This window comes from Salmo salar, chromosome ssa28, assembly GCF_905237065.1.
Source record: "Salmo salar chromosome ssa28, Ssal_v3.1, whole genome shotgun sequence".
Classification (NCBI taxonomy): domain Eukaryota; kingdom Metazoa; phylum Chordata; class Actinopteri; order Salmoniformes; family Salmonidae; genus Salmo; species Salmo salar.
Window position 1 is genome coordinate 22,675,595 of NC_059469.1, and position 18,736 is coordinate 22,694,330.

The 18,736-nt window shown below is 42.7% G+C and overlaps 1 protein-coding gene across 5 annotated transcripts in view; it reads right to left on the bottom strand.

Annotated features, from left to right (window-relative positions):
- Window positions 1-18,736, bottom strand: part of golga4 (golgin A4) — a 54,986-nt gene that overhangs the window by 3,096 nt on the left and 33,154 nt on the right. For 4 of the 5 annotated variants that reach the window (XM_014180011.2, XM_014180010.2, XM_014180014.2 and 1 more), the window contains 9 exons: window positions 18,254-18,352; window positions 17,860-18,015; window positions 13,651-17,657; window positions 13,240-13,415; window positions 12,404-12,534; window positions 11,303-11,392; window positions 8,558-8,647; window positions 7,604-7,679; window positions 407-504 (listed from right to left, as the gene is read on the bottom strand). In XM_014180011.2, coding sequence (XP_014035486.2) covers window positions 407-504; window positions 7,604-7,679; window positions 8,558-8,647; window positions 11,303-11,392; window positions 12,404-12,534; window positions 13,240-13,415; window positions 13,651-17,657; window positions 17,860-18,015; window positions 18,254-18,352 — 4,923 coding nt within the window. The remainder of the gene's footprint in view (window positions 1-406; window positions 505-7,603; window positions 7,680-8,557; window positions 8,648-11,302; window positions 11,393-12,403; window positions 12,535-13,239; window positions 13,416-13,650; window positions 17,658-17,859; window positions 18,016-18,253; window positions 18,353-18,736) is intronic. The other variant, XM_014180012.2, reaches the window with a different exon arrangement.

Below are 18,736 nucleotides of genomic sequence, written 5' to 3' on the forward strand. Positions count from 1 at the left end.
CATGCGATACCCTGCTGTTTTTAGGACCGTGTCAACTAGCACTGTTAATTCCCATACAGCATCATTAATTAGCACCTATGCTAAACGGACACAAACACAAAATTACTTTTGTATGAGTCTAACTGGGTGACGGCTGTGTGGGAATGGAGAAGTTTATTGGCTCTCTCTCTATCCGGTCTCTCCTCCTCCCATATGTTCTACCTCCTCTCACATTTTCATTGAGGGAAAGCATCTAAACAAATGGCAATCTATCCTGGGCTGAATAAAAGGGAAGTGTGATACCGGTAGTTATTTCAAGAAACTTGAATGATGCAGGATTATGGGCTCATATGTGCACTGTCAATCTTCCCTCATCAGAAAATGTTACTTTAATGTTAAAGATGCAAATTGATTATTGATAAAATACCTTAGTTTCCCGCCCCATCATGTACTCAAACAGCACCTTCCTCAGGTACTCAAACTCTGTGGGTTCCGAGAAGGACTCAGCACTGTAATGGCCAGGATCTAGAACACACAAAGGGTCAAATTAATTCATCACAAAATTAAAGTCACTAAATCTTTAAAATGTATGGACAAAGTCGTACAATCTTGATCATCATTAAATTCAGTCACCAAGCTATAAAACTAGGACATACAGTGATCTCCAAAAGTATTGGGACAGTGACACATTTGTTGTCGTTTTGGCTCTGTACTCCACTTTGGATTTGCACTTTGGATTTGTAATGATACAATGACTGAGGTTAAAGTGGAGACTGTCAGATTTAATTTGAGAGTATTTTTATCCATATCGGGTGAATCGTTTAGAAGTTACAGCACTTGTTGTACCTAGTCCCTCCATTTTAGGGGACAAGTTCACTTACACTGTATACAGTATGTATATTAAAAGTATTTGGTCCCTTATTCATAGCACGCAATGACTACATCAAGCTTGTGACTCTACAAACTGGTTGGATGCAATTGTTGTTTGTTTTTGGTTGTGTTTCAGATCATTTGTGCGCAATAGAAATTAATGGTAAATAATGTATTGTCATTTTGGAGTCAATTATATTGTAAATAAGAATAGAATGTTTCTAAACACTTCTACATTCATGTGGATGCTAGCATGATTACGGATAATCCTGAATGAATCGTGAATGATGAGTGAGAAAGTTAGACGCACAAATATCATACCTCCAAGACATGCTAACCTCTCACCATTATAATAACAGGGGAGGGTAGCATTTTTTTTTTGGGGGGGGGGGTATGATATTTGTGCGTCTAACTTTCAAACTCATTATCATTATTCACGATTCATTCAGGATTATCCGTAATCATGCTAGCATCCACATTAATTCTTCAAGCTCAGTCAAGGTGTTGGGGATCATGGCTAGACAGACATTTTCAAGCAGATTTAAGTCAACAATGGTAACTTGGCCACTCAGGAACATTCACAGTCTTCTTAGTAAGCAACTCCAGTGTAGATAGATTTGGCCTTAGATTTGTTGTAGATTATTGTCCTGCTGAAAGGTGAATTCCTCTTCTAGTGTCTGGTGAAAAGCAGGTTTTCCTCTAGTATTTTTCCTGTGCTTAGCTCAATTCCATTTCTTTGTATCCTGAAAAATTCCCCAGTCTTTGCCGATGTCAAGCTTTCACATACAATGATGCAGCCACCACCATGCTTGAAAATAAAGAGGCAGTTACTCAGTAATGTGTTGTGTTGGATTTGCCCCAAACCTTGCAGGGCTTTGCATTTAGGCCAAAAAGTGTATTCCTTTTACGTGTTTTCTTGTTTGTTGCAGTTCTACTTTAGTGCTTTGTTGCATACAGGATGCATGTTTTGGAATATTTGTATTCTGTATATTTGTATTCTTTTCACTCTGTCATTTAGATCATTATTGTGGAGTCACTACAATGTTGTTAATTGTCTGAATTGTTACCCATCTACCAATCACCGCCCTTCCTTGAGGCTTTTGAAAAGTTCCCTGGTCTTTTTGGTTGTATCTGTGCTTGAAATTCAATACTTCACTGAGGGACAGATGTTGTATGTATGGGGGGACAGAGGAAGGGTCGATCATTCAAAATCATGTCAACCACTATTATTGCAAACAGAGTGTGTCCATGTAACTTATGTGATTTGTTAAGCCACATTTTACTCCTGAAGTAATTTAGGCATGCCTAAACAAAAAGGGAGTGAATAATGTTTCAATTAGTTACAGAACATGGAAACCCTGACAGCAGTGCACAGGCGTGGGTTCAAACCAAGTGCCAAATACAAAAACGACCAAAACTGGAAAGAATGGCACATGGCCTACATGAGCACTAGTACACCGCAAGAACATTAAACAGTCCAGTTCAGGGTTTCTGTTAGCGGTAAATGCCGGCTTTTGGTCGATAAAAAAATGAAAAGCCGATAAATAAAAATTGTTGCCGGCCAAATTGCAAAATAGTGCTTTTTTTTTTTCATTGATGGAAATACCAGTCGATGTGCTCCAACTTCAAATGCAAATAGGCTGATAAATCCTCAAGCTGCTGGGGTGGGTGTGTTCCTATTTTTACTCATGCAAAAGACAGGAGGCCCTCGTAAAAGGACTTCAGCTAAGCGTACCACAAATGGGCAAAATTGACAAATTTTAAGTCATACCACAGATTCTCAATTGGATTGAGGTCTGGGCTTTGACTAGGCCATTCCAAGACATTTAAATGTTTCCCCTTAAACCACTCGAGTGTTGCTTTAGCAGTATGCTTAGGGTCGTTGTCCTGCTGGAAGGTGAACCTCAGTCCCAGTCTCAAATCTCTGGAAGACAAACATGTTTCCCTCAAGAATATCCCTGTATTTAGCGCCATCCATCGTTCCTTCAATTCTGACCAATTTCCCAGTCCCTGCCGATGAAAAACAGCCCCATAGCATGATGCTGCCACCACCATGCTTGGGGATGGTTTTCTTGGGGTGATGAGGTGTTGGGTTTGCGCTAGACATAGCATTTTCCTTGATGGCCAAAAAGCTCAATTTTAGTCTCATCTGACCAGAGTACCTTCTTCCCTATGTTTGGGAAGTCTCACACATGCCTTTTGGCGAACACCAAACATGTTTTCTTATTTTTTTTCTTTAAGCAATAGTTTTTTTTCTGGACACTCTTCCAGAAATCCCAGCTCTGTGGAGTGTACAGCTTAAAGTGGTCCTATGGACAGATCTTCCAATCTCCGCTGTGGAGCTTTGCAGCTCCTTCATGGTTATCTTTGGTCTCTTTGTTGCCTCTGATTAATGCCCTCCTTGCCTGGTCCGTGAGTTTTGGTGGGCAGCCCTCTTTTGCCAGGTTTGTTGTGGTGCCATATTCTTTCCATTTTTTAATAAATGGTGCTCCGTGGGATGTTCAAAGTTTCAAATATATTTTTATAACCCAACCCTGATCTGTACTTCTCCACAACTTTGTCCCTGACCTGTTTGGAGAGCTCCTTGGTCTTCATGGTGCCGCTTGCTTGGTGGTGCCCCTTGCTTAGTGGTGTTGCAGACTCTGGGTCCTTTCAGAACAGGTTTATATATACACTGAGATCATGTGACACAGATTGCACACAGGTGGACTTATTTATCTAATTATGTGACTTCTGAAGGTAATTGGTTGCACCAGATCTTATTTAGGGGCTTCATAGCAAAGGGGGTGAATACATATGCATGCACCACTTTTCCATTTATTTTTTTAACTTCTTATGGATCCCTTCGCGCGCCAATCCCGTTAACAACACCCAGTGAAATTGCAGCGCGCCAAATTCAAAAACAGAAATACTCATAATAATAATTCATAAATCATACTAGTGTTATACATAGGTTTAAAGATGAACTTCTTGTTAATCCAGCCACAGTGTCAGATTTCAAAAAGGCTTTAGGGTGAAAGCAATCCATGCGATTATCTGAGGACAGCACCCAGCATACCAACACATGAAAATCCTATTTCAACCCGCCCGGCGCGACATAAAAGTCAGAAATAACGATATAATTCATGCCTTACCTTTGAAGATCTTCTTCTGTTGGCACGCCAATATGTCCATTAAATGTCACAAATGGTCGCCCAACATGACTACAAAGAATCTAATAAGTTACCTGTAAACTTGATCCAAACAACTTTCTTAATCCAACTTTAGGTATTTTTAAACGTAAATAATCGATACAATTTAAGACGGAATAAACTGTATTCAATAGTGGATAAAAGTGGAGCGAGCTTCAGGTCACGCGCCCCAAACAAAACAGTCCACTTGGCTCTACACTCAGAAAGGAAATGGCTACTTCTTCATTTCTCAAAGGAAAAACATCAACCAATTTCTAAAGTCTGTTGACATTTAGTGGAAGCCATAAGAACTGCAACCAGGTCCCTCATAAATCTAGTTCCCCATAGAAACCCAATTGAAAAGACAGTGACCTCAACATCTTTTCCCCCCTGGATGGTTTGTCCTCGGGGTTTCGCCTGCCAAATAAGTTCTGTTATACTCAGACATACTTTTAACAGTTTGAGAAACTTTAGAGTGTTTTCTATGCATATCCTAGCCTCTGGGCCTGAGTAGCAGGCAGTTTACTTTGGGCACACTTTTCATCTGGACGTGAAAATAGTGCCCCCTACAAGTTATTTTTTTCATTTCACTTCAGCAATTTGGATTATTTTGTGTATGTCCATTACATGAAATCCAAATAAAACAGGTTGTAATGCAACAAAATTGGAAAAATGCCAAGGGGGTGAATAATTTTGAAGGCACTGTGTGTGTGTGTGTGTGTGTGTGTGTATGTATGTATGGTGTTGTTACACACACATGTGTGTGTGTGTAACAACTTGGAGCTGTGCAAAGAATTTCCTCTATAAGGACAATATGTTCCATAGAGATGTTGGGGCCAGTGAAGGGTGTGCATCTGAACCCGATAGAGATGGCCTTGATGTTGAAGGGTAAAGGGTTAGGAAAGGGAAAGGTAGGAAAAGAAAGGAGTGAAGAAGAGAAAGAAGAGGTAGTCTTTGATCATCAGGCGTGGAGAAACGGCCTGGCTAATAAATCCTTTGAGCCCTCTGTCCTCCTGACCTCCAGGCCCTGGGCAGGGTACCCCAGCTGAACCCACAGAAGAGTAACACTAAAACAGGGGGCTAGCATAGTCCCTCTACCTGGAACCACTCCTCATTGGCCTCTTGACCAGGAGCCATTACTCTAAGGTGGTTTATAAACTATCTATAATGGCTTGGAAATTGTTTTCACATGGTTCCTTTTTAGCACATTACCAACAACTGTGGCTGAGTACAGCTCAGTGGTGTTGTCAGGGTTTCCCAGTGGTCAAGACAGCAGAAGCCATATTTAGATGGTGTTAATATATGACAATGCTGTCAACAGTGGTGTGAGTGAGTCACTGGACCAGCAGGCTTCTCTGCAGCTAGAATAGAGAAGCTATGGAATATTAAGTAATGGGGTATGCATAAAGGGGAGAGGTATGGATGTGACCTGGCCAAGAGGGTTGTTCAAACACGGAGGCCAAAAAGAGTGGACCACAGGTGTCTCGGGTTGGAGAGAGCGTTTGAAATTGAGTGGTGAAACTTCAGGCCAGGAGGCACGGGGAGAGGCCAGGGAGGCCGTGTGCTGTGCTGCTGTGCGTTAGGGGTTTTTGTGTGGGAAACAAGACTGCAGCCTGCAAAAGCCATTATGTCCTGGGATTAATTTTCAACCGGTTCCCCACGTCTTCCTCGTCCCACTTTCCCTTCCGACAGCCGATTCTCTTTATTACGCCAGCAGGGAAGGTCCATGAAGAGGCTAGAATTTAGTTTGACAGTCCCGCCTTCCTCTACTCTGTCCTCCCCTCTCCTCCACACCCTCTCTCAAAACCCCTGCGTCCCATGTCACATATTTTTTATCCATGTTCAACAGTGCGTGCCGTGTGTGTGTGTTCACAGATTGACTTGACAGATTAATAGCAGTGATGTTAGAGGTACTATTCTCCCACAGAGTCAGCAGCACAGCTGGGATTACATGTGTGGACCGAGGCCTACAAGTCAAACTGTCGCTCACACGCAGCACATATTACTACAATCAATAACATGCCCAGTCTCTGGCATCGTTTAGTTTAGACTGGCTTGAACATGTTTACATTTATCTCCTAAATAAGGAAGACAGGTGCATTTCCAGCCCTTCCATTGGCATATGACATTAATTCATACCAAGGTTTCCATTTGGAAAATATGGCGCTGGACATTTCACCGGCAACATTTTAATTTACCGGACATTTGAGAAATCTGCAGGACCCACATACACTGGGTGCATGACCTGATTAGGGTGTCCACCCACGGTGCTCAGAATGACAGAAATCACATTTAGATTATGGTAATTCATATTAACAGAACATACAAGTCGAGAATGCAACGATGTGCGTCCTTCTTACCAAACTCTGATGTGCACTTCAAACATGTTAGAATAACTGCCACCTTTACTTTCCTCAGCCAAGATGAGTATCGAACAGCACTAGCCTATGTCAATCTACTATCCCCCATAGTAGAAAAGTTGACCTATTATATTGGTCAGCTTGTCGAGAAACAGCCTATTCCAAACAGTCTCTAGGACAGTTGTGGGAAGACAGAGCCTAAATGCATACAACAACGAGGCCTAGGCTACATTAAAAAAAACAACATTAAAAAGCAATGTGTCTGATGCAACAGATCAGAATGTTCAGCTTAAAATGTTGATGAACTAGTATTTGTTCACATTATAAGCGCACAAGGCAGTAGGATATGCGCGAATGTTCATTCCATAATGCAATTAGCTGGAAAACTATGTTGTCAAAATGGCACCGCACATGCGAGCAGTTTCAAGTGACAGTGATGAAAATATCCATTAGAAATGGAGAAAAAGAGGAGATCTAATAGGCTACTTTGAAGCAAGGTAAGACATGCCTCATATGTATTAAAACATTCAGGTTTCAAACAATGAAGTATGTTTTCAAAATGCATAACCTACTGCCTCCAGCTCATTGCAAAGTGGTGTGTGACATGCTGATGAAGCCTGCCTTCTGTTGCCGTTTGAGATGCTGCAGTAGCAGCTCTCGCACTATGACAGATTCTCTGCTCAAAGGCATCTGTATCTATCTGTATGCTGTACGGGTGTGAAAAATAAGATGCATAACGAAAATGGCAACTGTAAAGTTTGGTGGAGGATTAAAGTCGAGTCAGGAGATCCGTTTACCGTCCCATCCCGAAAGACGGCACCCTACACAGGGCAATGTCCCCAATCACTGCCCTGGAGCATTGGACCAGAGGAAAGAATCCCTCTGTTATACAGATGCTTATATTTAAAGTAGTATAGATGTTTTATATAAATGTTATTATAAACTGGGTGATTCGAGCCCTGAATGCTGATAGCCATGGTATAGCAGACAGGTATGACAAAACATTTATTTTACTGCTCTAATTACGTTGATAACCAGTTCACAACAGCAATAAGGCACATCAGGGGCTTGTGATATATGGCCAATATACCATGGCTAAGGGCTGTGTCCAGGCACCCTGCTTTGCGTTGTGCGTAAGAACAGCCCCTAGTCGTGGTATATTGGCCATATACCATATCTCCTCGGGCCTTATTAGTTAAATATAGATGTTTAAGTTTACATTACCTTTGAACGTGCTCCCCATATGAGTCAACACTGAGTTCTTGTGGACACATCTCATTTTGTCCTCTAGTGAGTGGATCTAGAAGGGGAAAAGTTTAATTAAACACTTTAATTAAAGTCTGCAGGTGTAAAGCATTATACATGCTTATAACAAGTTATGAAGTGTCATACCTACAGGCTTAGTAAAGTGTTACCATTTTATTCAAGTGGTTGTGTTCCTTTAAAATGACTTGTACTGAACAGTTTGTGGGAGATAAATAGCAATATACTGGCCTGCTATGGTCATCCAGGGGTTAGTTTATTTGGAGAACGATCTGTCCACAAAATGTGAGAGAAACAGTGTGTGTGTGTGTGTGTGTGTGTGTGTGTGTGTGTGTGTGTGTGTGTGTGTGTGTGTGTGTGAGAGAGAAACAGTGGGAAGGGGCAGGGTAATTGTTTATAAGGTTACAGCAAGAATAAACAGATGTTCCATGTAATGAACTTAATCCAGAAAGATAGACTAACAGTCAGATAGGATGGCCGGAGGGTGAAAGAATCCTGGAAAGGAAGAGAGGAATACAGTGGTGTGGAATGAGGGATGTACTGTACCGTAGAGAGACAGAGACTGAAAGACCAAGGTCAACTGATGCCCTTTTCCCACTACTGAGCCAAGCTGAGCATAGTAGAGCCAAGCTTTACTGTGCTGGCCATATAACACCTTCATCATAGTTGGTGGAACCATAATGGAAAGGAAGCCTAGCGGTTAAGAGTGTTGGGCCAGTAACCAAAAGGTTGCTGGTTTGAATCCCCGAGCCGACTAGGTGAAAAATCTGTCGATGTGCACTTGAGCAAGGCACTGAACCATAATAAGAGCTGGATAAAAGCGTCTGCTAAATGAATTTTATTTTAAGAAAGAACAACAAAAAACATCCAAGCCAGAAGAGTACGGTTATGCTTGGCACCACCTGTGACACTCACCCTGTCGACAAACTGCTGCTCCTTCAGCCTGGCCTCACTCAGCAGGGTGGTCTTCTCAGCTAGCTGGGCCTGCAGCTCCTCCACACCCATCTGAACCAATACAACACAATCATCAATAACAGACATGAGCAACAAATCAATACAGACTAAGAAACTGTAGGTCTAGTTTTGGACATTCCTCCTAAATGGGAAAATGGTTTGAACATTGTTTCAGAGCTCTCGAACAGAGATTCCAATCTCAATGTGATTAACCTGAAAGATGGAGAAATAAAATAAATGTCACTTTTATAGGAGCATCATGTGAGTGCTCTATTTCACAGCATCTGTAAAGCATGGAGACAGAGCGACTGACCTGACATCTACATGAGTAGAGAGTGGCCTGTGAGGCCCTGAATAAGGGTAGTCCTTCCTGAGTGTAACCCCATACAATCCCCACAAAGATATTACATCAGCTTGGAAATATGCAACAGGGAGGTGAACGAGAAAAGAGCTGCACTTCATTGTGTGTGTATGGGGGAGTGTGTCCTATGTGTGGGTGTGTGTGTGTAGGTGTGCGTGCAAGCTGATAATTTCTTTGTGTAGAGTGTGTGTGTGATGTGGTGAATGTGTTCTGGCGTGTGTATGTGTGACTGAGCGTGGGTGTTAGTCTGAGGGTCTCTCTACACAGCAACACATGCGTATTAATTCGCCCTCTCCCCCCCTCTCTCCTCCTGCCTTTCTACCTCTCTAGATCACTGTCCTTTCTAAAGCATACATCTGCCGTCCAGAGAATGACTGCGTCCCAAATAGCACCCTATTACACATATAGAGCACTACTTATAGGGAATAGAGTGCCATTTGTGACACAGAAGGTTAACTGGGAACAGGGATGGAGGGTGGAATGTGTGTACCAGACCTGGGTTCGAATAATATTTAACATTCACATACTTTATCTGGGCTTGATTGAGCTTGCCTGGCGAAATGGAACCAATAGTCACAAAACCTCTGCCCATCTGGCACTCCAGGCAGTATTTTGAATGGTATTTCAACACAGGTCTGGATGGAGGAACAAAGAGGGGGTGTACTGCCTCTTTAAACCTGTTTTCCAAAAGAGAACACTACCCAGTCTGTATATATATACACACACACACACACAAGGCCCACGTCTGGGGTTTGGTTTTGCTTGCCTTTCCACACTGAACCGGTAATCTTTCCTCCATCAGACACATAGGTGTTTCAAATACAGGCCCACAGAGAGGCAGGATCAAGAAAAATTACAGTTTGTGCAGAGGTGTGCGTGTGTGAGTCTCTTTTGTGAGCGGGATGAGCAGGAAGCTGTATTAATGTATTGCTTCAACAGAACCCCATTCTATATGTCATCCAGCCAAGCGAAGCCTCCAGGGCTGTATGGGTTTCCCAAAAGTCAACCTATTCCCTTTATAGTGCACTACTTTTGATCAGGGCATAGAAGGTTCTAGTCAAAAGCAGTGCATAGGCTCTAGTCAAAAGTAGTTCACTAAATAGGGAATAAGGTGCAATTTGAGACACACTGTTTGTCGGTGGGAAAATACCACAGATATGGCAACCTCTTTTGACATCCTGTGTGCGGGGGTAAATTAAATACAGTATGAATAAACCGGTAAACCTGTAGCAATGGGGCGGCGGTAGCCTCAAAGTTATGAGAGGAGGGCCAGTAACCGGATGGTTGCCGTTTTGAATCTCAGAGCTGACGGGAGAAATCTGGCAGGAGTGAGCCAAGCAACCAGTGGGTGGTGGCAGTTCATTCCCAAACTGCTCTGTGGCTAACCCCGTGCCGCTAGTTGTGCTCCTCGCTAGGGATGTGACAAATGGAACATTTTCTTAATGTTTAAACTGACATTTTGTTATTGGTTTTCCATCAAAACAAGAAGAAAATGCATAAAACTCCATGTGAATTCACAATGCAGATGGTCTACATCGTGCTTCCTGCAGAGAGAAAATGATAGAATTTATGCTGCTGGTGCTCTTGCGTTTCATAAGAGTGGCTCGTGTAGCTTGTTGTTGTCATCCAATCACAAGTCATCAAACCGGCACTAGGCTATAGTCAGAGCTAGAGCCTCTGTGTGGCAAGCTATTAGGCGATATCTAACTAAAAGTTAAATGAGAAGGACATGCTACAACCCCAAAAGCCAACATTACTTAATAATCCGAATGGAGTTGTTGTTATTTACTGTAGGATTCGGAAGGGGAGAAAGTACACAGTTCAAGTTATGTAGTCTTAACTAGCCTAGCTAACGTTAGCTAGCTAGCTTAACTACTCTCGGTTTGATGCGGTCAAGGCCAGTACTATGTAATCAGATGAGATGATACATAACTAGCAATAAGTTAGTCTACCAGCGCGAGTCGACTTGATTGCAATCTCTCTCTCCCTCCCTGCGCCCTTCGTCACTCACATAAGCTGCTGCTCTGCTTCGAGCCGCTCACTCTCCCTCAATATAAAGTAGCTAAAGATATATTTTTCTCCTCCTAATGTTACAGCATTGTTGCGTTAGGTATGTTTAATTTTTATTTTCCCCTTTATGTTGATGATCAGGACTTGTTAGTGGTAGTTTTGTAATAACTGCACTGTGATTTTAATTTTGTGATTTTAATTTTGTGATTTTTCAAGGATTCTTTTTCCCTTAACATCAAGGATGCCAATTTGTTTAAAAGTTTTTAATCCCTACTCCTAGCTTCACCCTGTGTCGCTCCCAATAAACATGTACAGTATGAACTGAGATACCGTACCTCTCCACTGCCACTGTGGGTCCTTGCCTGCAGGTCCTCCAGCTCTTTCTGTACCTGCCACACTCTGTCCCCCATCTCCACCTCTCGACTCTACCGGGAAGAACAGGACAACCACCCCCAGTCATTTCCTTTCTTAGAAAATACAGTAGGTCTGTACTCAAAAAGTACAGTACTTTCAAATAACTTTCCCCTATTTTTTTCTTGTATTTATATGTATTTTGACTGCATTTTTTTTTGGGGGGGGGGGGGGGGGGTTACTTACATTTATTTGATCAGCACACAAACATTTCAGCTAAAAACCTTTCTTCAGTGTGTATTTCATTTCTGTATAGTCTGATATCACAACTACACAGTATTGTCAGTCAGTCAAATACCAAGTGCTACTCTACTTAAGGCCTCCCTATTTTCATTATGTCTGGAGACAGTGATGAATGAGAGAAGACAGCTTTTATTGTAGTTTACTTAACTGAGCAGAGCAGACTATCCCTCTATAGTCATTTAGTCTAGTTTCAAATGTAAATCACTAACAGACTGTCAGAAGGTAGACACACACACATTTAGTCTAGTAGTCTTTAATGTAAATCATTCAGCAGACACTACAGCCAGAAGGTATCTGTCATTTAGCTGAGTTCTCTGGGGGACTGATTGAAGGGAGGAGGTTCCATGTCAGTAATAGTTTCCTGATGATGGGTGGAGTACATGTCCTTTTCTTATAAAGCTCAAAGTTGAAAAATATGTCAGGAACTGATAGGAGTGTCTAGACTAGTGACCAGTATCACAATACTATTAGAATCACGACATGGAAACAAAACATAAGTGGACAAATTCTTCTGAGGAAAACAGACCCAATGTTGGACCAGTAAATCCTACTTGTAAACTACTTTCTAAAAGCAAACCAGTCAGTCTGTCTGTAAAGATAAATATCATTTAATATAACCCTTTACTTTAAAATGGCCTTAGTTACACAGTAATAGCTGTAGTAATATATTTGTAGTTACATAGGAACTGCTACGTATTTACATATTGATAGAGTTTAGCAGTATAGGTTATTACAAGTGCGAGAGACACATTCATGTGCTATTCATTCATACAGTACCGTACCTGCAGGACCTGCTCATATCGATGGACTGTTCTGTTTAAGTCATCATCTTTCTGGGCGATCACCTTCTGCAGCTGATTGGTCTCTTCCCGATGGCTGTCCATAAGCTCCACCTCCACGCTCTGGGCCTTCCCTGATTGGAAGAGAAGAGAGGAGGAGGAAGAGTGCTGATATAGGATCAGTTTGGCCTTTTAGGTTATACCAAATATGATTAAATGGACAGACCTGATCCTAGATCAGATTCAGTACTCAGACAGTTTTTGAATACGGGCCAAGAAACAAAGCACGTAGTAGACCTTGAAGTTCACATATTACAAACCAGTCACTCACTTCCGTTTTGGAATGCAGTGTTAATGACTGGACTACAGTGAAAACATATGGTGATTCTTTCAGACAGAGACAGTTTCCTAATTCAATCATCTCCCAACTCCGTTTCACCCCTATTGTTCTCTGTCTAAAAAGTCACTCATCTTTAAAACTCCTTTCATTTTCTCTATTGGAAACACTTCAAATGAATACTACAAGGACCAATTACACATTAATTTATGTGGATTCCATGACAAATGATCAAACAGTGAAGAATTTGCATTGGTGACGTTTGAGAGTATGGTTAGACTATAAACTAACACCGTAAACCATTTTAGTCACACAAAACAAATTAATTTATAACATATAATGACTTCATATGTGCATATTCATTTTGGTGTTTTGGGCATTGACAGTCTAGTAACATAAGTAGTAAGACGCACTTCCGAAAAACTTGAGGTGCTAACTAACTGAACAGTAGAAAAAGAAAGCTGCGACTTTCTTAATATTTTTGAAGTTTCAGTGGTAATACCTGCCAGTGTCTTATCATGCAATGGCTCGTCAGAAAACTCTGATTCCCTCTCACCAATGGTCTCCTTCAGTGCAGCAGTCATCTCCTGTTCTTTCAAAGCCATCTGTGTGTTGAACTCCCTCATTAGCTGCTTCAGGGACGAGTTCTGCTTCATCTCCAGATCCTCGACCTCAAGCCTGTTCAATGGGGAGAGAATAATTTAAAATACAGTATGGATAGAGAAAGAAAACACAGGAAGTATCAAAAAGGACAAATAGAAATGGCAATGAAAGCATTTATTTTCTGACCTCAACTGACTACTTTAATGCACTTTTACTGTAAAACACTTGTGACTGCTCATGTAAAAAGGTCTTTATAAATAATTGTGTTTGTTTGATTGATTGACTGCACTAACCATTAGGTCAAACTTACTTGAGCTTCTTCTCGTTCTCTTGGGCCAACTCTTTCTTCACGTACTCCAGATCCTGCTCGTGCTCCCTCCTCAGGGAACGCAAGTCTTTCTGTAGCTTCTGCTTCTCCTGCACCGCCTCTGCCAGCTTATTCTGCAGGTACGACAGAGATTCAGCATCCCCATATTCCTGCGTCAGAGAGTGGTTCTCCGTCTCTTTGCCTGCTGTGAGACTCTTGGTTTGCTCTGCAGTGCAATGCTCCACGACCTCCACTGCATTCGTACCCTGTTTTTCTAAGCTAGTCAATTCTGTCTTTTGCTGTTCGATCAGTGCAGTCTTCTCAAGCAGATCATCCTTCAGGCAGCTTATTTCAGCCAGAAAGTTTACCTTTTCCACCTCCACTTCCTTAAGCTTCATCTTAATCTCCTCAAGCCTTGAGAGGGTCTCATTTGCTTTGGTCTCTTCCTGGTTCGAAACATCTCTCTGAAGTGACAGTAGCTTTTCCTCGTACGTGTTCTTCAAACTCTCCAATAAGCTCTCTTTCTCAAGTCTCTCGCCGTTCTTTACTTGCTCAATATGTTTTTCTTGTTCTTCCTTCAGCTTGGCTAGGGCTTCCTCCTGGTTTGAAATATCTTTCTGAAGTAATGATAGCTTTTCCTCGTAAATGTCCTTCAAACTCTGTAAAGAGCTCTCTTTTTCCAGTCTTTCATCACTACGCACTTGCTCAATGCGTTTCTCCAGCTCTTCCGTCATCTTGGCCATGGCTTCCTCAAGGGAATTTTCTTTCTCCTCCAGGGTTTCCACCTGCTGCTTCTTTCTCGCTTCATCCATCTTGGCCTCTTCCAACTGTGTCCGAAGGTCTTTGATTGTCTTTTCCTTCTCCTCAAGTTGTGAGGTCAACTGTTTCCGAATCTGGCTGATTTTCTGCTCTGCTTTCTTCTTCAGCTCGGTCACTTTCCCAGCATTGTCTTTTGACAACCTCTCTTCAGCTGCCTTCAGACTCTCTTCTTTGCTCTTGAGAATCTCAGCCTTCGTCTTCTCAAAGGCTTCCCTTTGCCACTCCAGCTCTTGTTTCAAAGTTTGGTTCTCCCTCTCCAGGGACTGCAGTTTCTCCTCTGTAGCCTGGACTAGATTTACATTCTGGGTTCTGAACTGCTCCTGGGTCTGTTGTAGATGCTCTGTGAGCTCTCGTTTCTCACTCTCCCTGATAATGTGCTGCTGCTTCAGGTCAGCAGTTAGCTGCTCACTCTCTTTCGTCCTGAGGACCAACTGCTCTTCCAGCTCACTGAGCCGGCTGTTGCAGCTCTCCACTTCCAAAGAAAGGGCACTGACTTTCTGCTCCTTTTCACTCAAGGCTTGGTCCATCTCCGACTTGCTGACGGACTGATTGTCAATGATGGCCGTCAGCCTCTGTAAGGCCTCGTTCTTCTCAGAGATCTGTTTCTCCATATCCTCAAGTCTGGTCTGCAGAGACTTGACAGTATTGTGGTTCTGAGAGAACTTGGACTCTGCTTTCGTCTTGAACTCAGTGAGGTTGTTCCTGAGGGTGTCGGCTTGCTCCACTGCAGATTTCTTCTCTTTCTCTAGTCTGTCAATGATCTCCTCCATTTGGCAAACAAGCCTCTGTTTCTCCTCCTTGTGCTGCTGATCAAGCAGTGATATGGCTTCATCCTTTCTCATATGGCTACCTGATAACTGGGTCTTCAAGTCATTTATGATACTCTCCAAGTTGCTGATATGCACAACGTTTGTTTTGACATTCTCTGAGATGGTTCGGTTTTCCTCACTGAGCTGTTCGATGCAAATTACTTTTTCTGAGATAGCTTGAGAGTGATTCTCAGCATCCCTCTGCAGAGACTCCCTCTCAGCAGTTAAGGCTTTGATATCATCTTTGTGTACATTTAGCTGAACAGTCATTTGCTCTAGTGAACTGCATAGGTTCTTATTCTCCTCTGTCCTCTGATGGAGTTGCTCCTCCAAAGTGCGTATCCTGTCAACCTTGGTAAGGATAACGTTTTTAAGATGTGCTACCTTCTTCTGATTACCCAGAACCCTGTCTTTCAACTCTCTCACTCTGCTCTCGACTCGTTCAGAGAGTTCCTTCGTACCACCTTCGATGCTGGCCTCAATTTCCCTGCAGTAACGCATCAGTTCGCTGCTAATCCCAGTGAACTGCTTCTGCAGTTCTTTTTCCTTGACTTCCAGTTGAAGAGAATGCTGTTCAAGTTTCCTCTGAACGGCCTCCCCTTCTTTACCCTTAGAAGCCTCAAGAGCTTGAAGCTGCGTCTCGGTGTCTACAAACCTCTCAGACAGAGTCTTGATCGTCTCTCTTGCCTTCTCCTCAGTCTTGCTCACCTGATCCTGGAAGGAGTTCCTCTCATTCAGAGCCGTGTTTAGATTCTTCTCAATCACCTCTACTTGCTCTTTGAACATTGCCTCAGATTGAGATAAACTCTCCATCTTGACCGCCGCTTCCTTAAGCTCGGCTTGCAGTTTCTGCACAGTGGTCTGTCTCATCACCAACTCCTCCTTCAAGTTCTTCACTTCCTGCACAACTTGCTCTTTTTCTTCTTTGGTCTTTCCAAGCTGCTGGGTGACCTCCTCCAATTCCTGTACCTTCTCCTGTAGTATTTGTGTGTGTTTCTCCTGCATTTCCTCTTCCTGTTGTCCCAGCTTTTCCTGCCAATGATGCTCAAGATTTTCCTTCTCTTGCTTATGGACTTCACACATCTTCTCTAGTTCTTCCTTGTGGTTTGCCTCAAGCTGGGACATAGCACTGCTCAGGCCTTCTGAACTTGTCTGAGACTCCAGGATTTTCTCTTTACCTTGCTGTTCCTTCTGCTGTAGCTCTGACTCCTTCTTTGCCAGCTCCTTTTTAGAAGATTCCTCAAGTTCCTGAAGCTTCTTCTTGAATTTCTCCTGCATCTCTTTGTTCTTTGTTTTAAATTTCTCCATCTTCGCTTCCTGTGATTTCAACTTGGCCTCCATGTCTGTCTTAATATTTTCTACCTTCTCATGAGCAGCCTTCTGGTCCTCTAGCTGTTTCTTTAGTTGTTTTTCTTCCTCTTGCCTAGTGTTCAGTTCATCAGTGTAAGATGTATCCTGTTCAGAGAGCTCCTTCTTAGCCTGTTGCAACTGTTTCTCTAGCTCTTCAAGCTCCTGTACCTTTTGTTGAAGAGATTCCTCTTTCTGCTGGCAGTCACTTCGAGTTGTCACCAGTTTTTGCTCTAAATCTATCAACTGACTCTTGCACTGTGAGAGTTCATCTCTGATCTTACGGAGTTGGGCGTTAGATTTCTCAAGGCCCTTCTTTTCTGATTGGGCCTGCTTTAAACTCTTCCTAAGCTCCTCCAATTCTTTCACCTTGGCATTCCGGTCTTGAAGAACTGTCTCTGATTCTTCTTTCAGCCTTTTCTCACAGACAAGGTGAGCCTCAAGCTCCTTCTCTTTCTCCTTCAGCACCAGCGTCAACTTGTTGAGTTCTTCTTTTAGCGTCTTTTCCATTCCTCCCAGGGACTGCTCATGCTGCAGTTTGATCTCCTCAATATCCACACTGTGCTTGGTCAGCACCTCCTGTAGTCTCTGCTCCAGCTCCTGCCTGGCTGACCCACCAGCGTTTTCAACTGCATCCAGTCTCTCCTCGAGAACCTGCTTGCTCCTCAACACCTCCTGGAGCTCAGAGGAAAGGGCTTCCAACTCAGTTTGTTTTACATCCAGCTTCTCCATCGTCTTCTGGTTCATGTCCTCTACATGGGACTGCAACTGGACCTCTTTCTCCTTCAAGATGGTCTCCACTTCAGTTCTGTGTTTTGCCCTGAACTCCTCCATGGCAGCGTTGTGTTGAGCTAAGGCCTCCTGGTGCAGCTCAACCTTGTGCTCCAGCTCCTCACGGTGCTTCTCCTCTAGTGCAGTCACCTCCTCCTCGTGTTTTCTCCTCAGCTCCTCCATCTGAGTGGAGAGATCATCTGATGACGGAACTGACCCAGGTTGGGAGTACCTTTCCAGAGAGCTCTCCAGTTCCAGAATTCTCTGTAATGAGATGTGTATTTATTGTATGTTTGCCATAGAATCAACCAACAATGTAAAGCTTCTAGATACATTAGAGTATATTATTTGCTGTAGAATCAACAATGTGCAGCATATTTGGATAGAGTAGCTAAACGCCAAAAGATTCTAATTCCAAATATCAATAATGCATTAGTCTTTCTGTATTAACTACCCGAGGACTTACAGTTCTGGTGGTCTCCAGCTCCAGACGTATTTCCTTAGCATTGGTCTCTGCCTCGGTCTCTATGGCAGCCTTCTGCAGCTCTGCATCTTCCAGGGCAAGGGCAGACTGCTGCTCCAACTCCTTGGCAGCCTGGGCCAGCTCCTCTTGACACTGCTCCTACACCAAACACACAATTCAAGTTTAAATCTGCCATATGTAACAAATACATTGGATACCTTACTCAGCACTCTCACAAATAAAACAGCAATAGAAACAGCAAGACAGTGCCAGAGAAATATTCACATAATATACGTAAACATGCAGCTCAAACACTTTGGTCAAAACTATAGCCGAGTTTGTATTGCAGTATATGTGTAGAGAGGACAAAATACAGTATTAAAAGATATTAACTTACCACGGCCTGGTTGACTCGAGCGCTGAGCTCCTGTTCTTTACTGGCCAGTGCTTCACTATGTAGCTTCTCCATCTCTGCCATCTTCTCCTCTGAGGATTTCTACAACACAAATAGCAACACAATATTACACCTTCAAGTGATTGCAATGGGTAAATACAGGAAGTCCTTCGTGGCTCAGTTGGTAAGAGCATGCTGTTGACTATATATGTAGTTATTCAGGGAATTAAGGTCAGAATACAGCGTATCTATAGACACCTCCGCCACACCTTTATATCTTACATCTCCACCCTGAACGAATAGCAGGTGAATAGCATGCTATTCTCATGCTTAATTTCAAGTCCAGAATACACACAGAGAGAAAAGTGCATAAAAAGGGAATGTTTAATTTCCGTGCGCTTAACTCTGTAATCTCTTGTAATCGGCCCCTTAGTAAATTTACTGGGATTGAAGCCAAGCCTGCTCTTGGTACTGGGTGAGTAGTGA